General features: G+C 46.6%; 2 protein-coding genes across 6 annotated transcripts in view; one reads left to right on the forward strand and one right to left on the reverse strand.

The window, feature by feature from the left end:
* Positions 1 to 13,038, reverse strand: part of KIF27 (kinesin family member 27) — a 202,743-nt gene that overhangs the window by 161,230 nt on the left and 28,475 nt on the right. For all 5 annotated transcript variants that reach the window (XM_075318344.1, XM_075318353.1, XM_075318327.1 and 2 more), the window contains one exon: positions 9,206 to 9,558. In XM_075318344.1, the coding sequence (XP_075174459.1) occupies positions 9,206 to 9,503 (298 nt within the window). In that variant the 5' untranslated portion in view covers positions 9,504 to 9,558. The remainder of the gene's footprint in view (positions 1 to 9,205; positions 9,559 to 13,038) is intronic.
* LOC142303392 (uncharacterized) lies at positions 231 to 4,484 on the forward strand. The gene is made up of 7 exons (XM_075344711.1): positions 231 to 366; positions 442 to 519; positions 600 to 677; positions 778 to 991; positions 1,072 to 1,228; positions 1,358 to 1,425; positions 4,474 to 4,484. Exons 1-7 carry the CDS (start codon positions 325 to 327, stop codon positions 4,482 to 4,484), a joined length of 648 nt encoding a protein of 215 aa, XP_075200826.1. The 5' UTR covers positions 231 to 324.

A 13,038-nucleotide genomic window follows, 5' to 3' on the forward strand; every position in this document is an offset into this window, starting at 1 on the left:
TGAGCTGCGTACATGTACTTAGACATTTTTTTTTCTTTTTTGGCAGGTGCAGTGTTGCGGTACATTTCTGGGCATCCTGTTGCTGGGTCCTTTTAGCTTCCGTGGCAGTGCAAGAGTGTTCCTGAGGTAATGTCCACAGTACTGTCCACAGATCACTGCTGTGAGCTGCGTACATGTACTTAGACATTTTTTTTTCTTTTTTTGCAGGTGCAGTGTTGCGGTACATTTCTGGGCATCCTGTTGCTGGGTCCTTTTAGCTTCCGTGGCAGTGCAAGAGTGTTCCTGAGGTTGAGGTCCTGTTGTGCGTGGCCTGTAATCAAAAATATGTCGTCTTCTGGTAGCCCGCCCTTCGGTTCACAAACTGAGGTATTTTTTTTTTTTTGGTTTTTTTTTAAAAAATACAAAAAAAAACATTTTTTTAAATCAACGACATTTACACAGGTGGCCGAAACATCACAGGAGATGCTGCCAGAAGAGGACGGAAGGGGTGGAGAAAGACACGGAGCGGGCGATCATAGTGTAAGTTTCATACAGGAATTGTTTACCACAGCACACCAAACATATAAGTAAATAATTTTTTTTTGTTTTCTTCACTAAAGGCTTCAACTTCTAGGGCTCATGATAGAGCTCCCCCAAGACCGTCCCAGGGTCGTCGTCGAGGTGGCGGTGGTCATAGTGTAAGGTTTTTTTTTTTTTTTTTTGTTTTTTTTTTTTTCATGTCAGTGTGAATTTTTGTCTATTTTTTTTTTTTAATTTCTTTTTTCTTTCTTTGAACAGGCATCCCAGCGTGCTCCCGATTCTGACGGTGAGGAGGCCGGATTTATCAACATCGACCTCCTCATCGATGAAGTTAGAGAGAGGGAGCCGCTGTGGAACATGGCTGACCGCCGCCACGCTGATTCGATCGTAACCCGTCGACTCTGGGACGAGGTATGCCACGCAGCGGTAGAAGGTTGGGGGGAGCTCAATTCTCGTGGCCAGAAGAAACAGCGTAAGTATTCACAGTTCAGTAGGTTATGCTGCCTGATGTAATGTGTTGTATAATAACCACTTTATGCTTTCCACTTTCAGGTGACAAACTTCAGAAGCGGTGGCGGTCTATCAGGGATCGCTTCAAAAAGGAGTTAAATCAAGAGATGCAGGCCCCGAGTGGATCCGGAGGACGCAGATCGAAGTACCGTTACTTTAGAGCGTTGTCGTTCCTCCGGACAACTATGGTGTGCAGAAGGTAAATATTCCACACAATATGTACAAAGTATAATATTTTATGTCTGTTTTTTTTTGCTTTTTTTTTTTAGTCAGGGCCAATGTATAGCAATTAAATTAATTATTGTTTTGTTTTTCCTCTTTTTAACAGCACCGTCTGCAGCACTCAGGAGCCTGCATCGAACTCGACAAGAGCGATCCCTGAACAGTCCGCCACTGGTGAACACACGCACAGACCCCACCCATCTGAACCTTCCCTTCCATCTACATCTGTCCCATCCACCTGCGCTGGAGCTTCCCGTGAGACTTCATTACCTGAAGCTGCTGGTGATGAGATAGCTTTTCCCCTACCCCACCCCTCTGACACTGCTGCCCTCAGTAGAACACCTTTGGGTTCTGGGCGTCAGCGTCATAGGGGTCAGGAAAAGAGCTATGCGCCAGAGTTCTTGCATCTAAATGCAGCCTTCCAGAACGCCATTCAATTATTATCAGAACAAAATCGTGCATCTTTTAGCTTCCTAAATGCAAATATGGAAAAAAATACACACGAATTGTGCACGCGTCTGGACAGGCTGCATTTAGATGCAAGTAAATCTCCCAATCATTGTTTTTTTCAAGCCGTACTAGAGCGCATGGAAAAGCTATCTCTTGACCATCAGATGCATGTAATGCAAGCCACACGGAAGGCTCTGGGGCAGGTTGACTCCCAACCACCTCCACCCACCCCTACAAGACCACCTGCCCCCCCTCCAGCCATTGTCCCTACTCCCCCTGCTGCCCATTACCAGCCTGCTGCCCAGTACCAGCCTGCTGCCCAGTACCAGCCTGCAGCCCAGTACCAGCCTGCTGCCCAGTACCAGCCTGCTGCCCAGTACCAGCCTGCTGCCCAGTACCAGCCTGATGCCCAGTACCAGCCTGCGGCCCAGTACCAGCCTGCGGCCCAGTACCAGCCTGCGGGCCAGTACCAGCTCCCAACCACATCTGCCCCTACACTTCCTACCCACTACCACATCTCGCCTTCCACAACCATCATGACCCCAACTCAAACCACTAATTCACCCGCCACCTCTTCTGTCTCCCAATCCCTCCACTCCACCCCTCAATCCTTACCAAATCCCATCCCATCTCCTGGTTTCCCTCTTGGTTTCTCTACCACACCTTCATCTTCTGTTACTTCCCCACCACCACCACCAACACCACTTTCCACCCTCAATACTCCAACTGTGCGTGTGTTCCCACCTGTCAGCCCCTCCAGTACTATCTCCACCCCAAGCCCAAGATTTACAAATTTATAATTTATTTATCTATGTAATAAAAAATAAACGTTTTTGGTTGAAAAGTATTTATTTGTTCTTGATTTTTTTGGTGTGAATATTATTTAGCAAGTTAAGTTAATAATAAGGTAATACAAAAACATAACATGTTGTTATTTGACGGGGTAAAAATTACAAATTTTTAAAGCGAGTGAAAGATTAAAATTAACAAGGTTAACAAGATATTATTTAATTTATTTATAATTATTTTTATTTGTTATAAAACTGAAGAAAAATCTTACACCATTTGATCTTGCCAATCTACTCTACCTTCTGGGGACACAAAATAGTTAGCATATATGTCACGGATTGTTGAACAGGCAACACTACTCCTAAATCCAGGACTGGTGTAGTCTGACAAAGAGGTGGATTCCAAACTCTGGTCATCCAACGACAAAGGTTCCTTTGTTAAAACAAAATTGTGCAGTACCACACATGCTTTCACTATTTCATCAACAGTTTCAATGTTTAAATTAATGGCTGTTAACAAGACTCGCCATTTGCTGGTTAGTATCCCAAAGGAGCATTCCACCATTCTTCTGGCTCTGGATAATCTGTAATTATATATTTTTTGTGTTTGCGTCAATCCACGGCTTGCATATGGCTTCAATAGATGTTGGGATAGTTGAAAGGCTTCGTCGGCCACAAAAACAAAGGGCATTGGGGGCTCACATGTGCCAGGAAGAGGTCTTGCAGGAGGGAAATCAAAAGTATTCCCATAGATTCGCCGCCCCATTGGGGACATTTTAAAGACCTGAGAGTCATTGGATCTCCCATATGCGCCAATGTCCACTGAGATGAATTTGTAGTCCGCATCCGTTATTGCCATTAGGACAATTGAGAAATACTTTTTATAATTGTAGTATTCTGACCCCGAAGCAGCAGGTTTCACAATTCTGATATGTTTGCCGTCCACTGAGCCAAGGCAATTTGGAAACTGACAAATGTTATAGTATTGTTCAGCAATTGCAAGCCATCTTTCCCTGGTGGGCTGGGGGATGAAATCCTCATGGAGGCAATCCCACAAGGCTTGGCAAGTGTCTCTAATGATTCCCGAGATGGTGGAAATTCCTAGTCGAAACTGGTAGTGGAGGGATGAAAGCGACTCTTTCAGTTGCAAGGAATCTGTAAAGGAAAGACAATAATTATAAAAAAATAATAGCAAACACATTACAGTTAAAAGTCAATTTACAGGAGGATACAATTTAAAAAAAAAAAACTTACCTAAGCGTAACCAGCAAACGCTCCTCGGGTGTTATAGAGAACCGGCTGTAGGTGTCCGTTTTACGGATGTTGTCCGCAACAAGGCCAAGGAGGACGTCAAAATTATTCACTGCCATCCGGACATAGCTTGTGAATTTTTCATGGTTTCCACGGAGCTCCAGGTATAGGGTTGAAAACACCCCACGTGTCAGTCTCTGGGCAGTCAGGGGATGGATCCAAAAGCGTCGATGTCGCTGACGCCTCAGTCGCTGTCGCTCCTTTTCTCTGACGATGATAGCCAAGCGATTTGCCTCAAATATAAAATCTGCAGCGATCTTTGTGTAATTTGCAAGAATAGCATCCATGGTTTCTGCTTGTCTCTGTCTTCATTCTGTCATATATGCTTCAAAATACTGTATATATACTATATGTTCCCAATAGCCAATCAGAATACGGAACTCGTTAATTGTTTGTTTAGTGTTAAAAAAACGGATCCGTCAAAAAACGGACATAACGGATGCAAAACGGATGCAAACCGGACCCACCGGATCCGTTTTTTAACGGATCCGTCCTAAACGGATCCGCTAAAAAACGGATCCGGTAGGTCCGGTTGGCTCCGGTTTGCACAACAAAAACGGAAACGTTGGATACGGCAAAAAAAAGGAATGTGCCTGAATACAGAAAACTGATGTGTGAAAGTAGCCTTAGCCAGGTTCATACATTGCATATTTGCATCTGATTTCTCCTGCAGCTCTGGGTTAAGTTGCATCTGCTTATAAAATGTGCAAGTGCGATGTGAGAAAGAAAACATAAATAAATAAATAAAAAAAAAACAACAAAAAACGCACCAATGTTAACCCCTTAAGGACGAAGCCAGTTTTGTACTTGATGCCCAGGCCATTTTTTGCAATTCTGACCAGTGTCCCTTTATGAGGTTATAACTCTAGAACGCTTCAATGGATCCTGGTGACTCTGACACTGTTTTTTCGTGACATATTGTACTTCATGACAGTTATAGATTTAGAACGATATCTTTTGCTTTTATTTGTAAAAAAATAGGAAATTTGATGAAAATTTTTAAAATTTTGCAATTTTCAAACTTTTAATTTTTATGCCCATAAACCAGAGAGTTATGTCACACAAAATAGTTAATAAATAACATTTCCCACTTGTCTACATTACATCAGCGCAATTTCTGAAACAAAATTTTTTTGTGGTTAGGAAGTTAGAAGGGTTCAAAGTTTATCAGCAATTTCACATTTTTTCAACAAAATTCACAAAACCATTTTTTTAGAGACCACATCACATTTGAAGTGACTTTGAGAGGCCTAGGTGACAAAAAATACCCTAAAGTGACACCATTCTAAAAACTGCACCCCTCAAGGTACTCAAAACCACATCCAAGAAGTTTATTAACCCTTCAGGTGCTACACAGGAACTAAAGCAATGTGGAATGAAAAAAAGCAAAAAATAAAATGTTACCTAAAATGTTGCTCTACCCCAAATTTATTCACTTTTAGAAGAAATAACACAACAAAATGGACCCCAAAACTTGTTACCCACTTTCTTATGAACGCGTTAATACCCCACATGTGGTCAGAAACCTCTGTTTGGACAAATGGGAGGGCTTGGAACGAAAGTAGCAATATTTGAATTTTGGAAAGCAAATTTGGTTGAAATAGATTGCGAGTACCATGTTGCATTTAGATGTCCGCTAAGGTACCTAAACAGCAGAAACCCCTCACAAGTGATACCATTTTGGAAACTAGACCCCTTAAGGCTCCTATCTAGGGGTATAGTGAGCATTTTGGACCCACAGGTACTTCACAGATTTTGCTAACGTTACATTGTCATATTGAAAATTTTCATTTTTTTCACAAAAATGTTGATTTAGCATCAAATTTCTCACTTTTTCAAGAGGCAACAACAAAACATGGATCCCAGAGGTTGTTATCCAATTTCTTGTGAGAGCAGGGATACCCCACATGTGGCCAAAAACCTCTGTTTGGATAAATGGGAGGGCTTGGAATGGAAGGAGCACCATTTGAATTTTGGAAAAGTTGAAATAAATTGCGCACACCATGTCACATTAGCAGGGCCCCTTGGGTGCCTATACATCAGAAACCCCCCACAAGTGACTCCATTTTGGAAACTGGACCCCTCAAGGATTTTATTCAGGAGTATAGTAAGCATTTTGATTCCACAGGTACTTCACAAAAATGTTGCTGTAGCAACAAATTTCTCACTGTTAGGCTATGTGGCCATGATCCAGCGACACGTCGTCTAGTACACAGTGTCAGCCTTCCTGCAGAGATGTGAGTGTTGTCCACGGGAGAACGCAGCTGCCCATGCCCACGATTTGGGTTCAGGCTGCTGTGGACTTTAGTTCTATTCTACGTACAGAGAACACTCTCGTCTCCGCAGCATAAATTGACATGCTGAGGCTCGGGAAGCTGCACCACAGGTCAATGTATGCTGCGGAGAAAAGAAGCACATTGGGCATGGGATTTCTAAAAATCCTTCCACTGTGCTTCTACTGCACAATGCAGCGTTATGGACGCAGGAAAAACACTCTGCACCCAAAACGCTGCAAACCCTGATTGTGGGCACACAGCCTAAAATGCTACAATGGATGAATGGATAGATGACAAACATTTATAACATCCCACCCCCCTGCATATTCTAAGCTGGCGCCCCTCAGTGACTTTCATGTGGCACTAAAGGGTGCCTAGCCTTGTATTTAGCCCAAAAAGAAAAAAAAAATAATTAAAATAAATGACGTGGGGTCCCCCCTATTTTTGATAGCCAGCTAGGGTAAAGCAGACAGCTGTAGCCTGCAAACCACAGCTGACAGCTTCACCTTGGCTGGTGATCAATTTGGAGGGCTCCCCAAGCTGTTTTGTTTTTAAAAATTTTATAATAATTAAAAAACAAACAAACGTGGGGTCCCCCCAAATTAGATCACCAGCCAAGGTGAAGCTGACAGCTGGGGTCTGGTATTCTCAGGGTGGGAAGAGCCATGGTTATTGGACTCTTCCCAGCCTAAAAATAGCAGGCCGCAGCCGCCCCAGAAGTGGCGCATCCATTAGATGCGCCAATCCTGGCGCTTCGCCCCAGCTCATCCCGCGCCCTGGTGCGGTGGCAGACGGGGTAATAAATGGGGTTGATACCAGATGTGTAATGTCACCTGGCATCAAGCCCAGCAATTAGTGATGTCACGGCGTCTATTTGATACCAGACATAACTAATTGACAGTAATACAAAAAAAAAAATTGACAACAAAAAAAATTTTATTTGAAAAAACACTCCCCAACCATCCCTCTTTGACCAATTTATTGAAAAGAAAAAAAAAAATCTCCTGTAAGCCATTTTGGAAGTCCCACGATCTTCTAGAATATGGGGGGCACGTTCAGGGAACGTGTCCCCCATTTTCTAGGAGTGCAGACCTTCCATTTGAGGAGAGTGGGTGCAAAGAATCTGCACCCACTCTCCCCGGGTCACAGTTGCAGACTCTGCAGCAGCAGCAGCAGCCAGCGTCTGAGTCAGACACAGGAAGCTGTCAGCCGCGCTCTGCACATGTGACCGGCACTGCTGTGAAGGAGCCGGAGGAGGGGGCCGCGGGGGATCAGCGCTCCCACAGGTACGGGGGACACCGGGGAACACCGGGGTGGGAGTAGGGGGTGACCTGGCAGGGCCTGGGGAGCAGTATTCTGTCGCATGTGTGATGGCACATGCGACAGAATTCAAAGGAACTGGGGAAATGCGGGCGGTGCGCTGCTGTGCGCACCGCCATTTTGGATTTTCGGGGGGGTAGGGGGGGGTTGGGGGTTGGGGGTCGGCACTTCGGCGACCCCGGGGGACCGGAGGGGACCGGGGGAGCAGATTTATCTCCCAGCTGACATGTTTGATCATGCCAGATGGGAGATAAATCATTGTTTACCGGCGCTGTGATTTACTATTACATGATCATCGGTATACGGTGTATACCGGTGATCATGTGAGCGGGGACCGGAAAAACCGGCCCGAATCATGATCTCCAGGGTCTCAGCTATCCCTGGTAGCTGAAACCCTGGAGATTTTCTGACGCTGGGGGGCGCTATTTACCTTTTTCTGACCGCCGTTTATAGACGGCGGATCAGAATAAGGACCTGATTCTGCCGCCGTTTATCTCCGTAAGGCGGTCGTAATGGGGTTAAACAATAGAGCAGGGCACATCTGCTAGGTTTTCCTAGACCCCACGTTTTTTGTTTTACATTATTTCTGAGGTCTGCAGGCTGCTGCCGTTTGCTTCACCTTCGCTGGCTAACTAAAATAAGGGGGACCCCACATTGGTTTTTGGGGAAAGTAATAATAATAATAAAAAATAAATTTGGGTCTAAAAACAAGGCTAAATACACTTTAGTGCCACATGAAAGGCACTAAAGGGTGCACGCTTATAATCTGGAGGGGGTGGGACATTATATTTGTGTTTCATATCGATCTATCTAGCTTTGACTGTATGTAAAACTCCAAGTTAAAAACGCATGTCACGGACGTCATACAGATGGCACATGGACATCACACGGAGACCAGGCAAGAAATGACCTCGCATCTCACTACAAGACACTTTAGGAGCAACAATGGAGCTATATTTTACACGCAAATGGAAGCGAACCCTACATCTGAGCATGGCACAAGTGGATTTGCTGCACATCTGGTGCAGAGTGCATCTTTCCATATAATGGGTGAAATCTACACTGAATCTATACAAAAACTGACATAATGCACATTAAAGGGCGCTTTACACACTGCGATCTCACTAGTGATCGCACCCACTCCCATCAGTTGTGCGTCACGGGCAAATCGCTGCCCGTGATGCACAACATCGCTTGGACCCGTCACATTACTTACCTGCCTAGCGACGTCGCTGTGACCGGCGAACCGCCTCCTTTCTAAGGGGGCGGTTCGTGCGGTGTCACAGCGACGTCACTAAGCGTCCGCCCAATAGAAGCGGAGCGGAGGGGTCGGAGATGAGCGGGACGAACATCCCGCCCACCTTCTTCCCTCCTCATTGCGGGCGGCCGCAGGGACGGTGATGTTCCTCGTTCCTGTGGTGTCACACACAGCGATGTGTCCTGCCGCAGGAGCGACGAACAACCAGCGTCCTGCAACAGCAACGATATTTGGGAAATGGACAGCGTGTCAACGATCAACAATAAGGTATTTTTGATCGTTAGCGGTCGCTCGTACGTGTCACACGCAACGACGTCGCTAACGAGAACGGATGTGCGTCACGAATTCCGTGACCCCAACGACATCTCGTTAGCGATGTCGTTGCGTGTAAAGTGGCCTTAACCCCCCACCCACACCCCGAAGTCTAATGCCAGGGACAGAAGTACTTTTTAATGTACACGTAACTTCCATTCTCCTAGATGAACACTGTACATAGCACAGACAAGCCAACAAGAAATAAGCAAGAAAATAAGTCTGATTATTTAACATACCAACATGGCCTCCACCGATCGTATATGTCTTTCCAGATCCGGTCTGTCCATAGGCGAATACAGTGGCGTTGTACCCTTCAATTAAAGACACCAAAAGTGGTTTAATGCAGGAGTCGTAGACGTCATCTTGGGTGGAGCTTTTCCCAAAGACATGGTCAAAAGTGAAGACTCTGTCCTTCCCGATGATGATCTGCTGGGTGTTGGGGACAAGCCTCACACATACTTGGTGATTATGAAGAATCTCCTTGGATAACAGAGGACGGACTCTCACTGCCACCTTCACCGGGATTTCCTCCATCGTGTTCTTTATGACAAACGGTTTGGATGTCTATTCTTCCACCTTATGACATTGTCTGAAATAAGGACAGCAGATGTGACAGTCTGATACTCTGTGACACAGAAATGTACACGACCTTCACAAGTAACCACCCAAGAAATGGTAACATACAAGCGCAGGACATTCACTATCAGCACGTACTGTTATCAGGCTAAAATTACCCCAGAAAATAAGGCACGGTCTAGAAAATGTACCATTATTACTACGGACATCAGAAAGAAATGCTCTTGGAAATATGTAAGTCTATAAACATAAAGGAGCCCGATAGTAGATTTGTGGCCACTAAACCACGAGCATGGCATTATGCCACTGGGGCTTAGATTTACAAATATGTCCATATGAAGACCCCAGACATTTCAGAAGTGAAGATTAAAACCATATATTACTGAGATAAGTCCAGGAGGGATGAGGCTGAAGGACAGGACCCTCGATTCACTGCCCACGTGTAGTGTCACCAGGCGTCATCTGCTCTATATGCCAACGGACTCATCATTGGGGTCACTTAGGATTCACTACATAGTGCAGAAATGCCACGAATAACAGGGGCAAGTTTAATACTCATGAGTTTCTATCTTTGGGGACATATTTGCTTATTTATTTCCCTTAATGTACATATTGTGGCCTAAAATTATTTTTGCATTTGGGTTTCATGAAATGTTTGCACTGTTTGCCTATACATTTTTTTTTTTCTTTGGTCATAAAACACTCCTATGAGACCACAGAACAAACTCACTGATTGATTCTCAGTTAACTCACTCTGCAGCCAGCTATAGGCAGTGCAAAGAAGGCAAACTACATCATTTTTATCCCTAACTATGTACATTAAGAAAAATATATAAGTATATGTTCCCAAAGGTGGACAACACTTCTGAGCCGTTGAGATTGGCATACAAACATAAGGCTCCATGACAAAACCTGCGAGCCATTGAAAATAATCATAGCATTACCTTGTTAATGTGTCCTTATGGGAAAGAAAAATCCCAGATGTCCTTATAACGGTGTTGTCACAAACCACCGGGGGGGTCACTCAGAAATCCCCCGCGCTGGCTACCAGTACGTCACAATCGGGGGGTAACAAGTGGGGGTCACCCCTCCTTTATACCTCCCGACCGACAGACAGAGCACGTGACGCGCTCTCTAGCGCCCCTCTTATAGTCAGGCCAATTATGGAATTGCCCGACAATAAGCAAGGAGGCCGCTATACTACTTATGCCGATTATTGAAGGGTCCCCGGTGAGAGTAAGGTATATATTCCCCCGACCTCCGCGGGCGGAATATATAAAATCTCCCCGAATCTCACTGGCCTCCCCACAATAATCCTTGGCACAATTCGCTGCCACCAACCGATTTACGGTAACTATTAGCCGAACACACAGACGTGGGATTCAAGATCGAGATAACAGAACAGCCCAAGATTAATTATATAATTTAATCAGCCTAAAGCACACTAGAACTACAATATATACAATAGGGAATCTACAGAATATACATATGTCAGAGTACAGTTACAATCAAAGCATGGGTTACAAACAGGCATACACAGTTCCAGCAGTTACCTTGTTGCGTCTGGCCACAGGGGGGCGCTGTAGACCAGGTTTCCAGGAACTCCCTCACAGGTCTTTCCCAACCAGGCCCCCGAGCAGAAGAACACTGGAAAATGGCCGAAGTAGGGTTATCAACCTGGGCAGATCCAGGTCCCCTCCTACCTTAGTGACCTCACAGGGAAGCACTGCCACTCCCCCTGCATGGATCAGAATTATCCAGCAAAGGGGATATTGGCCATAACTTTGCCTGGGAGCGTCGTAGGCAGACGCCAATGCTCTCATTGTGACAGTTATGAATTTAGCTACAGAACGAGGGGACTCATGACCTGTCTGCCAGTTCCCCATTGGCTGATATCACGCCTGGGGCATTTCCCAATGTCCTGCTCCCATAAAAAGGGGGTGCCGGCATCGTCCACATGCGGAGACACCATTTTTATGGTTGCCATATTTATCGGAAATATGGCTTGCGAGATATGAACCATTTTTTACTGGAGTCGTTCTGTCTGGCTATTTCCATAGCCTTGCTAACTAGCTAGCAGCCCCCACTACAGGGTCACGGCAGGGAGTCATCCTGTGTCCATTGTCCCTAAGCCACCTAATTTCCATATCACAGGACATGGCCATGGGATTTGTTGCTAAACCAGTTGTGTGAAGGAAAGGGGGGGTGACACCAGGAGAGGGCTTCCTGACATACTTGAATATCATGATTTATCGTCATATCTCCGGATTTACCTCACACCTCCCCCCTTTTGAGGGCGCTAGGGGGCAGCACACTCCGGTGTTCCCCCGTGCGCCCGTCCGCGACCTCTCCTTGTCGGGACAGCCCGTCTGCGTTACCGTGGTCACGGCCCCTTTTGTGGCGAATGGTGAAGTTGTATTGCTGGAGCGCAAGGCTCCATCGCAACAATCGCCCATTCGTCCCAGAGACGGTGTGCAACCAGCTGAGGGGATTGTGGTCCGTCTCCACGATGAAGTGGCGCCCGTATAGATAGGGTTGCAGACGCTGCAGGGCCCACACTATGGCCAGGCACTCCTTCTCCATCGTGGAATAGGCAACTTCCCTTGGTAACAGCTTCCTGCTCAGGTACAAGACTGGGTGCTCTTGGCTCGCAGAGTCCACCTGGCTGAGCACCGCACCGAGGCCGAAGTCACTGGCGTCGGTCTGTACTACAAACGGCCGCGTGAAGTCGGCTGCCTGTAGCACGGGCGGGCTGGACAGGGCGTCCTTTAGGGCCCGGAAGGCTGTCTCGCAGTCCATTGTCCAATCGACTGCAGAGGGCAGCTTCTTCTTGGTGAGGTCCGTCAAGGGCTTTGCCAGGCTACTATAGCATGGAACAAACCTCCTATAGTACCCAGCGGTCCCCAAGAAGGACATCACCTGCTTCTTGGTCCTGGGGGTGGGCCAGGATGCGATGGCTTCCACTTTCTCAGGCTCGGGCTTCAGTGTTCTCCCACCTACCCGGTGACCGAGGTACTGGACCTCGCTCATGGCCAGCTGACACTTTCCCGGCTTGATGGTCAAACCTGCCCGGTGGATCCGCCTGAGCACCTGTGCTAGATGCTCTAGGTGGTCCTCCCAGGTGGGACTGAAGACGGCAATGTCATCCAGGTACGCGGCCGCGTACCCTTCAAGTCCCTTGAGCAGGGTGTTGACCATCCGCTGGAAAGTGGCAGGGGCATTCCTCATCCCGAATGGCATCACCGTGGACTCGTACAGTCCAAATGGGGTAATAAAGGCAGAGCGTTCCCTGGCCTTGCGAGTCAGGGGGATCTGCCAATATCCCCGGCTCAGATCCATGATGGTCAGGTACTGAGCCCCGGCCAACTGATCGAGCAGGTCATCGATGCGTGGCATTGGGTACGCATCGGCGACCGTGACCGCATTGAGCCCCCTGTAGTCCACGCAGAACCGAGTGGTTCGGTCCTTCTTAGGGACGAGGACTACAGGCGAG

The sequence above is a fragment of the Anomaloglossus baeobatrachus genome, chromosome 1, assembly GCF_048569485.1.
Source record: "Anomaloglossus baeobatrachus isolate aAnoBae1 chromosome 1, aAnoBae1.hap1, whole genome shotgun sequence".
Lineage (NCBI taxonomy): Eukaryota > Metazoa > Chordata > Amphibia > Anura > Aromobatidae > Anomaloglossus > Anomaloglossus baeobatrachus.

Excerpts from the sequence above, each read along its gene's own strand:
- LOC142303392 (XM_075344711.1), top strand. The coding sequence starts at position 325 with ATGTCGTCTTCTGGTAGCCCGCCCTTCGGTTCACAAACTGAG. Across the intron at positions 678-777 it reads GAGGTGGCGGTGGTCATAGT|GCATCCCAGCGTGCTCCCGA; the intron begins GTAAGGTTTTTT and ends TTCTTTGAACAG. Across the intron at positions 992-1,071 it reads TCGTGGCCAGAAGAAACAGC|GTGACAAACTTCAGAAGCGG; the intron begins GTAAGTATTCAC and ends TTCCACTTTCAG.